This window comes from Salmo trutta, chromosome 19 (assembly GCF_901001165.1).
Source record: "Salmo trutta chromosome 19, fSalTru1.1, whole genome shotgun sequence".
NCBI lineage: Eukaryota > Metazoa > Chordata > Actinopteri > Salmoniformes > Salmonidae > Salmo > Salmo trutta.
In genome coordinates this window covers 17,731,803-17,745,008 of record NC_042975.1, presented here as the reverse complement: position 1 = coordinate 17,745,008, position 13,206 = coordinate 17,731,803, and the positions used below count along the sequence as shown (strand labels likewise).

General features: G+C 44.3%; 1 protein-coding gene across 2 annotated transcripts in view; it reads right to left on the bottom strand.

Moving 5' to 3' along the window:
• The window catches only part of lig3 (ligase III, DNA, ATP-dependent), a 25,157-nt gene extending 11,951 nt beyond the window's left edge, over positions 1-13,206 (bottom strand). The window contains exons 1-14 of one of the 2 annotated variants that reach the window (XM_029699927.1): positions 13,027-13,206; positions 11,983-12,549; positions 11,638-11,766; positions 11,237-11,446; positions 10,934-11,085; positions 10,500-10,666; positions 10,209-10,286; positions 9,877-10,045; positions 5,478-5,633; positions 5,035-5,166; positions 4,759-4,838; positions 4,200-4,287; positions 3,201-3,278; positions 2,592-2,715 (exon numbers count right to left, since the gene is read on the bottom strand). In XM_029699927.1, coding sequence (XP_029555787.1) covers positions 2,592-2,715; positions 3,201-3,278; positions 4,200-4,287; positions 4,759-4,838; positions 5,035-5,166; positions 5,478-5,633; positions 9,877-10,045; positions 10,209-10,286; positions 10,500-10,666; positions 10,934-11,085; positions 11,237-11,446; positions 11,638-11,766; positions 11,983-12,529 — 2,110 coding nt within the window. In that variant the 5' untranslated portion in view covers positions 12,530-12,549; positions 13,027-13,206. The remainder of the gene's footprint in view (positions 1-2,591; positions 2,716-3,200; positions 3,279-4,199; positions 4,288-4,758; positions 4,839-5,034; positions 5,167-5,477; positions 5,634-9,876; positions 10,046-10,208; positions 10,287-10,499; positions 10,667-10,933; positions 11,086-11,236; positions 11,447-11,637; positions 11,767-11,982; positions 12,550-13,026) is intronic. The other variant, XM_029699926.1, reaches the window with a different exon arrangement.

Below are 13,206 nucleotides of genomic sequence, written 5' to 3'. Positions count from 1 at the left end.
ATTTGAAAAGCTTATTTCTCTCAAATTTTGTTCACATCCCTATTGGTCAGCATTTCAAAAGTAACAGTCAGTGTCGGTTGGCCACCAGCAGCTCCTCATGGACTGCACCAGATTTGCCAGTTCTTGGTGTGAGATGTTATTCCACTCTTCCACCAAGGCACCTACAAGTTTCCGGACATTTCTGGGGGGGGGAATAGCCCTAGCCCTCACCCTCCGATCCAACAGATCCCAGACGTGCTCAATGGGATTGAGATCCAGGATCTTCACTGGCCATGGCAGAACACTGACATTCCTGTCTTGCAGGAAATCACGCACAGAACGAGTTATATGGCTGGTGGCATTGTCATGCTGGAGGGTCATGTCAGGATGAGCCTGCAGGAAAGTTGCCACATGAGGGAGGTACCTTTAACGCACAGCGTTAATTGCCTGCAATGACAACAAGCTCAGTCCGATGGTGCTGTGATACACGCCCCAGACCATGACAGACCCTGCACCTCCAAATCGATCCCGCTTCAGAGTACAGGCCTCGGTGTAACGCTCATTCCTTCGACGATAAACGCGAATCCGACCATCACCCCTGGTGAGACAAAACCGCGGCTCATCAGTGAAGACTTTTTGCCAGTCCTGTCTGGCCCAGCGAGACTGGTCCACTTGTTGCCGGTGATGTCTGGTGAGGACCTGCCTTACAACAGGCCTACAAGCCCTCAGTCAAGCCTCTCTCAGCCTATTGTGGACAGTCTGAGCACTGATGGAGTGATTGTGTGTTCCTGGTGTAACTTGGACAGTTGTTGCCATCCTGTACCTGTCCCACAGGTGTGATGTTCGGATGTACCGATCCTGTGCAGGTGTTGTTACATGTGGTCTGCCACTGCGAGGACGATCAGCTGTCCGTCCTGTAGCGCTGTCTTAGGCGTCTCACAGTATGGACATTGCAATTTATTGCCCTGGCCACATCTGCAGTCCTCATGCTTACAGATTATTTAACTTATAATTCACTGTAATACAATTCCAGTGGGTCAGAAGTTTACATACACTGTGTTGACACTGCCTTTAAACAGCTTGGACAATTCCAGAAAAGTGTGTCATGGCTTTAGAAGCTTCCGATAGGCTAACTGACATCATTTGAGTCAATTGGAGGTGTACCTGTGGATGTATTTCAAGGCCATGTTCATCTGTACAAACAATAGTACGCAAGTATAAACACCATGGGACCACGCAGCCGTCATACCGCTCAGGAAGGAGACACGTTCTGTCTCCTAGAGATGAACGTACTTTGGTGTGAGCAGTGCAAATCAATCCCAGAACAACAGCAAAGGACATTGTAAAGATGCTGGAGGAAACACGTATAAAAGTATCGATATCCACAGTAAAACGAGTCCTATATCGACATAACCTGAAAGGCAGCTCAGCAATTAAGAATCCACTGCTCTAAAACTGCCATAAAAAAGTCAGACTACGGTTTGCAACTGCACATGGGGATAAAGATTGTACTTTTTTGAGAAATGTCCTCTGGTCTGATGAAACAAAAATAGAACTATTTGGCCATAATGTCCATCGTTATGTCTGGAGGAAAAAGGGGAGGCTTCCAAGCCGAACAACATCATCCCAACCGTGAAGCACAGGGGTGGCAGAATCATGTTGTGGGGGTGCTTTGCTGCAGGAGGGACTGGTGCACTTCACAAAATAGATGGCATCACGAGGTAGGAAAATGATGTGGATATATTGAAGCAACATCTCAAGACATCAGTCAGGAAGTTAAAGCTTGGTCGCAAATGGGTCTTCCAAATGGACAATGACCCCAAGCATACTTCCAAAGTTGTGGCAAAATGGCTTAAGGACAACAAAGTGAAGGTATTGGAGTGGCCATCACCAAGCCCTAACCTCAATCTTATAGAGAATTTGTGGGCACAACTGAAAAAGGCGTGTGCGAGCAAGGAGGCCTACAAACCTGACTCAGTTACACCAGCTCTGTCAGGAGTAATGGGCCAAAATTCACCCAACTTGTGGAAAGATACCCGAAACGTTTGACCAAAGTTTAAATTGTTTAGGGCAATGTATGTAAACTTCTGACCCACTGGGAATGTGATTTAAGAAATAAAAGCTGAAATAAATAATTCTCTACTATTATTCTGACATTTCACATTCTTAAAATAAAGTGGTGATCCTAACTGACCTAAGACAGTAATTGTGAAAAACGGAGTTTAAATGTATTTGGCTAAGGTGTATGTAAACGTTCTACTTCAACTGTATATATTAAAATGAGAATCATGGTTGATCAGAGTCATTTTTCTACAGCAACCCACTCTTGGGGGACTGCCAGACAGTTATTTAAAAAAAAAAAAGTAGATTAGCTCAGTCAGGTCAGGTGTCAGTGTAGGGCTAAAATGAAAATGTGGTCTGTTGCGATTGTCCTAAGAGAGGTTTGGGAAACACTGCCTTCTATAGCATTACGTCATATTAATTAGTGCTAAATGAAGCTAAATGTTTTACAATGGAAACCGTTTGTATCACATTGTAGAGTCTTTAGGGCAAACAGTTCATGTTGCAAAGCGGTGTTTACTAATGAATATGACCCTGGTATGTATACTGACCGTTTGAGCCTTTGCCATAGAAGGCTCCCAGCACCACCAGGTCTGCTGTGTCAGCCATTGCTCCCTCGTTCAGGTAGTCCTTCTTTACCTTCAGCCAGTGGCGCTTCCCTGGCTCATAGGTGCCCTTTGAATTCACACAGATTATGATCAATTCACATTGGTGTGTTGTTACATAGTAGATGTGTTTTTACATTATATCAACCCTCTATTGAGGAGAAATAAATACGTTTGCCATTTCCCACAGATAAAAATTCAGTAGAAAAAATATTAAGACTTGGCTTCTTGTTTCACATTGTTCCAAATAACATCAATTGCTCATTCCAAAGCCCCCAGATGTACAGGCTAATGGTAGGAAAGATGTGTACAGTAGAGTCAGGGGCCTAGTCCAGAAACAACCCCTAGCCCCTACTACCTCGGCACTTAAATAGATTTAAGAGGATTGGATAGGTATAAGCAAAAACAGCAAACATTACACCTAGCCTATCGAAGGGCAAAATTGGAGCTACTGCCTTAATTGCTTATATCTTTCAGATGTACATGAAGTACCTGCCTAGGTGGTAAGTGCTAGAGGTTATTCCTGGGCCGGGTTAGAAGTTATTTCTGTCTCACCTTGAGGTCTTTGAGGACCAGCCCCTCCAGTCCCTCTCTGATGACCCGTGTGATCATCTCGGCCAGGTCAGCTGCCCTCTGTGAGACAAGACAGTAAACAACCAGCACATCAGGGTCATGTTCAGTAGGCACAAAAACGTTATGAAACGGAGGTACTATGTGAACTTGCCCAATAAGAAACATTTGTCTTAGTTCACCGTTGCAAAATGTTTTGCTATGGTGTCCCCGAATGAACGTGACCAGTTTCACTCTGCTACATGGGTGAATCCATTGGCTTGGTTGATTATAAGTTCGAAAGACACGTTTGAAGGAGAGTAGTTGCAAATATATATATTTTTTAAATCTGGCACACGAGACACCTGTCTGATTCACGCCTGTCTCAGTGGACTAATCCATTGCGGGGGCTGCGGGGTTAGCACACGAGTATCACCAGTGGTACATTTGCCCTTAATTCTCATAATTTCTAATCATCGTTTGTTTGGTTACGGTCATTTCTGTTAATGCATTCAACATATTATTAGTCTTTTACCGTTCTCATTGTCGGAGTGGACACTATTTGCGGACCGCACATATGTTGAGGAACAAGTTTTGGTTTTATTCATTCCATTTAAGAGTTGTCAATTTATTAATTGTCTTTTGTTTGGAGCGCTCCTGTCAATGGTGAGTAGGAACGCACACCTGATTACTGGAGAAGGGGGGTCGGGAACAGGTTTTTTTTCATCTGGTTAGGCTATCTTGATCTTGGCTCCCTCGAGTCATTTGTGTGTATTAATTATTTAAATCACAGTGTGCTTAAAAGCACCAGACAATCTCAGTAGCCTACATATAGTTGATTTGATTAAAAACAGTGTCTATATAGGGAAAAAATACATGTTTAAAAATGTAGACCAATCAATTGGTCGAAAGAACAAACAAATCTCGGTCAACCAAGATTTTTTGGTTGTTGTCAGGGACAGCCATAAAGGAGAGACGTTTCAGACGTGACGTGGGTCTACATACAGTGACGTGCTTCATCTCGGAGAACAGGATCCTGTTGGGAACCTCCACCATGTTGTCATGGAGAAACTTCCTTCGTTCGTACAGGGGCCTGTGGAGAAGAGAGCACGGTTGCTTTCAAATAGTCACGTAACAGAAGAAAATGCTCCAAAATGGAGTGAAAGAGGGAGATAACATCTAAACTTCTCCAATAAGAGTTGCTCATTTTCCACTGCAAAATGTTTAAAGGTTTTGCTATGGTGAGCCCCAATGAACATGACCCAGGCTGTGACTTTGAATGTGTGTAAAAAAATAAATAATAATAATAATAATTAAATACTGGATCAAACAGAAATGAATGCAGACAGACAATGAACATGATATTCACAACATACAGTACACATCAAAGCTTCTACAATAGAGAGGGATAGGAGTTGAGTGGACACAAGTAAACTGTCCATGCAGTTGTTAAAAAAAAATATTTCAGCCAACTCAAGGATGAGTGAATGTAAGTTCATAGTGAATTCAATACAGGCCTAAGTGTTGTAAATCTACAGAAAGAAGTGACTACAGACAAACTTACTTCTCCATCAGGCTCACGCCGTTGAAATAGATGCAGTCGAACACAAACAAGCACACTTTGGCGTCTTCGAAGGCTGCTTTCTAAAAAAGGAGAGAACCATTTCTCCTGACACACACTCTTGCTCTGTATCAAACACACACACAACGGCCCCCCTTACCATCTCACACACACCAGCCAACACCCCATCACCCCACACACACACCGCCCCGCAAACCCAAACAAGCGTACACTCCAAAGAGAGGTCAGTGGAAAGATACATTTGGCAGGCATGCTCACCTTGTGCACCCCCAGTGTCCCGAAGGGCAGTGGCTTGCTGGTGTTGGTGTCGATGAGGAGCACCTCGGCATCCAGTATCATGCTGTTGCCACCAACAAAGGCCTGAGGGATGAACTCTTTAAAATGGGCCACCTGGAACACAGAGGCTTTGGGTTAGATATGGAAAGGCATCAAGGGGCATCAGATGGGAAAAGGCCTTTAAAAAAATGATATTTATTTGGATCAAACACATTTAATCTTGTTTCTACTGAGGACACATCTAGGCTAGGGAATCAGTGAAAGGGATGGCCTTGAAAAACAAATGGTCTATGCTGCCCAGTCCTCAAAACCGTAATCAAAACAGAGGATTTGTTTTACACTTTCCGACTTGCTTATCGAGAATCAGTAAAGAGTTCAGGTGGAGTTGAACCATGCAGCTTCTCTGTGTGTGTGTGTGGTCTGACCTTGTGTGGCAAAACAGGTTTAAGGCTGCGGCTGAAGTAGCTGAAGTGGTCTCCATTCTTGTGGACCTGCACACGCTCGCCGTCGTACTTGATTTCAGAGTACATGCCGTTGGGGCACTTCTTCATGGCGTACTGGATGGACTTGCATGCCTCAGCCTGGGAGGGAGAACCAATGACTTGTATTAGCCCCATACATTGGACTAGGGAAACCTATAATTATAGTTGGGTCTGCCTTCAGTGTATTCAGCTCTTCCTAGGTTTGCAGACTCTGCATTGGAAACCTGGGGTTGTATGTATCGAGAGTCTCCGAGTGGGAGCACAGATCAGTTTCGCCTTTTATATCACAAAGAATAAGAAGATGACATGGGGACCTGATCCAAGATCAGCACTTCTACTCTGAGACACTTGATACATACTGTACAATGCATTCGGAAAGTATTCCGATCCCTTCACTTTTTCCACATTTTGTTACAACCTTATTCTAAAATGGATTAGATTGATGGGGAAAAAAACAAAATCGACACACAATACCCAATAATGACAAAGCAAAAAGAAGTTGACATTTTTGCAAATATATTAATATTAAAAATAAGAAAATAAAATATAACATTTACATAATTATTCAGACCCTTTACTCAGTACTTTGTTGAAGCACTTTTGGCAGAGATTCCAGCCTCAAGTCTTCTTTGGTATGACGCTACAAGCTTGGCACACCTGTACTTGGGGAGTTTCTCCCATTCTTCTTGCAGAACCTCTCAATCTCTGTCAGGTTGGATGGAGAGTGTTGCTGCAAAGCCATTTTCAGGTCTCTCCAGAGATGTTCGATCTGGTTCAAGTCCAGGCTCTGGGTAGGCCAATCAAGGACATTCAGAGACTTGTTCCTAAGCCACTCCTGCATTAACTTGGCTATGTGCTTAGGGTCGTTCTCCTGTTGGAAGGTGAACCTTTGCACCAGTCTGAGATCCGGATTCACCGTAGGGATGGTATTGGCCAGGTGATGAGTGGTACCTGGTTTCTTCCAGACGTGACACTTGGCTTTTAAGCCAAAGAGTTTTGGCCTTCATCAGACCAGAGAATCTTGTTTTTCATGGTCTGAGAGTCCTTTGGTGCCTTTTGGCAAACTCCAAGCGGGCTGTCATGTGCCTTTTTGGTGTGCTGCAGAGATGGTTGTCCTTCTGGAAGGTTTTCCTCTGTGGAGATGGGAGCTCTGTCAGAGTGACCATCGGGTTCTTGGTACCCTCCCTGACCAAGGCCCTTCTCCCCCGATTGCTCAGTTAGGCCGGGCGGCCAGCTCTAGGAAGAGTCTTGGTTGTTCCAAACTTCTTCCATTTAAGAATGATGGAGGCCACTGTTCTTGGGTACCCTTCCCCAGATCTGTGCCTCGACACAATCCTGTCTCGGAGCTCTACGGACAATACCTTTGACCTCATGGCTTGATTTTTGCTCTGACGTGCACTGTTAACTGTGGGACCTTATACAGACAGGTGTGGGCCTTTCCAAATCATGTCCAATCAATTTGAATTTACCACAGTTGGATTCCAATCAAGTTGTAGAAACATCTCAAGGATGATCAATGATAACAGGATATACCTGAGCTCAATTTTGAGTTTCATAGCAAAGGGTCTGAATACTTATTTACATAAGGTATTCGTTTTTTTTATAAATTAGCAAACATTTCTAAAAACCTGTTTTCTCTGTGTCATTATGGGGCATTGTGTGTAGATTGATGGGGGAAATAATTATATGAATCCATTTTAGAATACGGCGGTAACGTAACAAATGTGGAAAAAGTGAAGGGGGCTGAATACTTTCCGAATGCAGCGTACATATGGCCCCTGGTTGGGAGGTAGGTCTGACCCTGGTCTTACTGTAGGTCTGTAGGTCTGCTTCAGTGTTTAAGAGGAACCTAATACACTGAAGCAGACCTTTGTTAACATTTAGTTGAGGGATGATAACCCACTCACTTTGGGGCAAAATACATTAAAGTAATACTGTATGGGTTTGAAAGTGCTCTAGTTGTTCATATTTACTGTTCTGTACTTGGTATGCTGAATGTAGCATGCTTCAAATGTGAAAGAACTTATACAATTTTACTGCGAGGATACATTTCAATTCCATTCATATTTCTGCTGTGTGTACACGTTGTGTCTGAAGTGACTTGCGCACAGCATGGCTTGCGAAATCGCATAAGATCAACCCAAAAAAAAATTCTCATTCAGAATTCTGTCATGCAGATCTCTCAGTTGTAGTCAATTGCTCTTGGGAATACACTGTTTTTCTGATCACAGAAACCCTTTCTCAACCAGCTGAAACGTTAAATGAGCCCATCAAATCACATATTATTGGTCACATACACATATTAGCATATGCTATTGCGGGTGTAGGGAAATGCTTGTGTTCCTAGCTCCAACAGTGCAGTAATATCTAACAAGTCACAACAACACAAATTTCAAGTAAAAAGAAGAGTTAAGAAATATCAATATTAGGACGACCAATGTCGGAGTGGCATGGACTAAAATACAGTAGAATACAGTAAATACATATGAATTAAGGCAGTATGTAAACATTATTAAAGTGACCAGTGATTCCATGTCTATATAAGGCAGCAGCCTCTAAGGTGCAGGGTTGAGTGGTGGTAGCCAGCTAGTGATGGCTATCTATCTGATGGCCTTGAGATAGAATGTTGTTGAGATAGATGTTTTTCAGTCTCTCAGTCCCAGCTTTGATGCACCTGTACTGACCTCGCCTTCTGGATGGTAGTGGGGTGAACAGGCCATGGAGGTTGATGTCCTTGATTATATATATATATTTCTCCTTCCTGAAACGCTATAGTTGTCCTGGAGGGAAGGCAGTGTGCACCCGGTGATAGATTGGGCAGACCGCACCACCCTCTGGAGAGCCCTGCGGTTGCGGGCAGTGCAGTTGCCATACCAGGCGGTGATACAGCCCGACAGGGTGCTCTCAATTGTGCATCTGTAAAAGTTTGTGACGGTCTTAGGGCCAAGTTGAATTTCTTCAGCCTCCTGAGGTGGCGCTTTCTTCACCACACTGTCTGTGTGGGTGGACCATTTCAGATTGCCAGTAATGTGTACGCCGAAGAACTTTTTGAAAAAGCTTTTCACCTTCTCCACTGCGGTCCTGTCAATGTGGATAGGGGAGTGCTCGCTCTGCTGTCTCCTGAAGTCCACATTCAGCTTCTTCGTTTTGTTAACGTTGAGGGAGAGGTTATTTTCCTGGCACAACTACCCTCACCTCCTCCCTGTAAGCTGTCTCATTGTTGGTAATCAGGCCTACAACTGTTGTGTCGTTTGCAAACTTGACCATTGAGTAGCAGGCATGAGTGGCTAAGCAGTCATGGGTGCCCGTCAGGAAGTCCAGGACCCAGTTGCAGAGGGCGGGGTTCAGACCCAGGGCCTCAAGCTTAATGATAAGCTTGGAGGGTACTATGGTGTTGAATGCTGAGCTATAGTCAATGAACAGCATTCTTACATAGGTATTCCTCTTGTCCAGATGGGATAGGGCAGTATGCAGTATGATGGCGATTGCATCATCTGTGGATCTATTGGGGCGGTATGCATATTGAAATGGGTCTAGGGTGTCAGGTAAGGTAGATGTGACATGATCCTAAACTAGCCTCTCAAAGCAATTCATGATAACAGAAGTGAGTGCTGCGGGGCGATAGTCATTTAGTTCAGTTACCTTTGCCTTCTTGGGTACAGGAACAATGGTGGCCATCTTGAAGCAAGTGGGGACAGCAGACTGGGATAGGGAGAGATTGAATATGTCCGTAAACGCGGCTAGGGATGAGGACGTCGGCCACGGAGAACCAACTGTACTTGGGAGCGGGCAGTGTCGGTGGCACTGTGTTATCCTCAAAGCGGGCGAAGGCGTTTAGCTTGTCCGGGAGCAAGATGTCGGTGTCTGCAATGTGGCTGGTTTTCCCTTTGTAATCCGTGATTGTCTATAGACCCTGCCACATACGTCTCATGTCTGAGCCGTTGAATTACAACTCCACTTTGTCTCTGTTCTGACATTTTGCCTGTTTGATTGCCTTATGGAGGGAATAACTACACTTTGTATTCAACCATATTCCCAGTCACCTTGCCATGGTTAAATGTGGTGGTTCGTGCGAATGCTGCCATCTATCCACGGTTTCTGATTTGGGTAGGTTGTAATAGTCAAAATGGGAAGAACATCTGCTATGCACTTCCTGATGAACTCAGTCACCGTGTCAGTGTATACATTCAGTAGCAGGTGTGTGTACTGACTAAGTGTGTGTCAGAGTGAGTTTGTGTGTCAAGTTCATGTTTACAGGTCGAGTATGTATGCAGAGGGCGAGTATGAGCATGTCTGCTGAGTGCATCTGTGTGTGTGAGAGCATGTATGTGTATGAGCTCACCAGCATAGGCTGCACTGGGGTCATGAGGGAGGCTTCAATAGTGAGGAGCTTCCTGGGGCCTGAGCCGTTGGTGGCGTCCTGCTGGTTCCTCAACACACGCTCTATCACGTCCCCTAGGTTACGGGAGGCCTTGAAAGCGTCGTAGGCATTCGGGTCCACTGCATCCAAGCTGTTCATAAGATACATTTGATTGAGAAGGGGGTTCAAATATACTGCAATAAGTTTCAAAGTTCATGTATGCTTTGAAAGCTCTAGTATATTAGGTTTAGAAGTTCTAGCATAGTGTTTTAATGTTGTCGTGTCAGGTTAGGAGTAAATCTAAGGTGACTTACACATGCTTAGCTCCAGAGTTCATCTTTAGATCATGCTTAATGAGTCTGATGATACATTTCAGGTCATTGCCGGTGCATCTGCAACAAAGACATGGTTGACTTGTGTGAGTATGGCTGCAGTTATATAATTTGATTATATTCAGAAGTTGACTCTGTCCCTTAGTCTTTTGATGCATAATATGTTGGTGCAGTAGAAGGAATTGTGGACAGACACTGAATTACTAGGAATTTTAAGATGTCAAGTCATTAAGTACAGTATAGGTCTGCTAATAGGAAGACATTTTTTTTTACTTTTTGGATATGTCCTCTAGCTCTTTCTGCTGGTCATCCTCCTTGGTTAACTGGGCCAGACGGGTAAGGGACGCATCCACTTCCTGAATCGTGAGCAGACTCTTGGCGGCCGGCGGGAAAGACTTGCCTTCTTCAAAAAACATCCTCACTGTCTCCGACACATCCCCCTGTACGCCCAAAATAAAATTGTACTCAATACACATCAGTCCTGAAACCCCTGAGTCGGGGGTCACATGGGCTGTATGTTGTGATAGAGCCTACTCAGCATAATCTACCATTTATGTCAGACTATGTACTAGTGTTTGTTCCCAGCTATGTTTTGTGTATGCAATGTGAGAGGTGCTAAGATTGTCCTCTTATATGACAATGAACACGAATCTGAATAACTTGTCAGAAGCACTGACTGTCATGTTCTGGACTCAACAAACACTGACCTGTTCCAGATCTCGCACCATCTCCTCCTGGTTGCAGTTGAAGATGCGGCTGAATAGCTTGACTATCTGTTTGTCGTTGAGGTTGTACACACTCTTCACCACCCCTGGGAGAAGCAGCTTCACCGTCAGGTACACATCTCCCTTGAATTTATCTAGTAGGGAGAAGAGAAAAAGAAAATTAGGTATTTCATTAATTCTGCTTGCCTACTTAAAAAACAACCTTTGAGGACAACATTCAATGCAGTACAATACTGCAGAGACAATTTACAACATAAATTAAGCTACGCACGCATGCACACACACCTCCCCCTGAGCCTTTCTTCAGGAAGTCGTGGATGATCTGTGTCTTGACGTTGTAGCTATTCTTGTCTGCCACCATGGCACAGAGCTTGCGGAACTCCCGGAGCAGGCTATCCTTGTGTTTGGGGTCACAGAGCTGTGCGGAAAGAGGACTGCCTTGGTTGGGTTTGGCTGGGGAGGGGCCTGGGCTGCCTGAGCTCCCAGCCTTAGTAGCTAATTGGACAAAGGACAATATGATTGAAAAAAATAAAGACGAGATAATACAGTAGGGTTATGTTCTGGTGGAATGGACAGAGGAAAATAGTTTTGAAACTGAAAACACAAACATCTGCACTTTTGTAGCAGGACTAGCTAGTTTTCAGATGTGCACACTGGTTGATGCATCCACCGGAATACCCTCTCACCTGTGAAGCCAGAGAACTTCCGTGGTGCATTCAGAGAAGGGTCAGCAGGCAGAGCAGACAGCTGACCACTGTTGTTCAGCTTGGCTTGCACCTTCTTCTTTGGGCTCGCGTTAGCTTTGGCCATCAAGTCTGAAAGAGAATGAAAGAGTTGTTATATGGCATCTCAATTAACATGACAAGAAAAGTTTAAAGACGTCAAAATATTTTCTTCCATGGTGAACAACACCAACTTGAATGCCATGACATGCATCCTATGAGTCGGTCAGTATATGCATTACAAAAAAAAACATTTCGGCATGTGGAACTTAATCTTGCTACATTGACGGAAATATATAAACGTTGTACCTTCAACAAGTTTGTTGATGAGCTCCTTGTCCTCATCCTGCAGCTCCTCCCAGCCCTCCAGGTCTGTGATGTCCTCGATCTTCTTAGTGGTGGCACGGGCCCGCTCCAGCTTCTCAAAGATACACTTCACATGGTACCACTCCTTCATCTCCCCGGCGGACTCACTGAACGGGTTAGGCACAATCTTCCCGATGCGGGTCAAGCCCTTCATGATTTTGTCCTTACACTTCTTACATCCCGCAGTGCCACGTTTGGCATACTCTACACAGTATCTCTGTTCAGCCATGTCTGACTGGTTAGTACAATAGTGACGCCAGCAAACCTTGAAATTGGAATCTTGTGAAAGACTGCGATTCCAAGGGGGCTGGGTACACTTTTGGCAGTCCAAGGGATAGGGGAGGATGCCCCTACAATGGGGTAGAATTTGGAAGTTTGCAGATAAGGGATAAGCGGCAAATAGTTTCCAGGTGGGTTGACACCTACACAGTTTCCCAAAATGTATATTGTAGACAGTCTTAAGTGCCAATGAAATACAGAATCTCTGCATCCAATATGGTTTGGTGATATCTAAAATGTAAAAAGGTTAAAGGTTATTCACAACGATGCATTGCAGTATAGATAATTGCCAGTCTGCCTGGAATATAGCTAGCTAGTTAAGTAATTAGCTAGCTAGATGATGCTTACACCCCCCCCCCCCCCCCCCCCCCCCCCGCATTTGGCGATTAGTTAGCCAGCTAGCTAATAGTTAGCCAGCCAGCTAACTAACAACAAACCCATAAAAGCTAGTTCGTGTATGGAAATGGAGATGCTGTCCAGACAACGCCATATAGTATGTATAGAGTAGCGTATTACTCCATAAAGTAATGAACTTTTCACAAGAACACTTAACCGTAGCAAGCTAGAAGTATGACAACTCGCTAAAACTCGTTACGTGTAGATGATTGCAGTCATTTGCTAACTGGTTGCTACCTAGCTAACGTTAGCTTTTAGCTAACTTTAACCAAATGTGGTAAGGTACAAAATGGGCTCAAACATGTTATTTACCTTGGTTTAAAGTGGGGGAGGAGGCTCATTAGCTTAAATATTACAAACGAGGTTCGCTTATACTAGCTAGCAGCTAGCTATAGGCTACACAATCATTGAAAAGGCAACACTCAGTTCCCTTTAAGTCCTAGCGAGCTACCACGCTTCCTCTTTGTTCGCCTGCGTTTCCTGGTTTTTGCG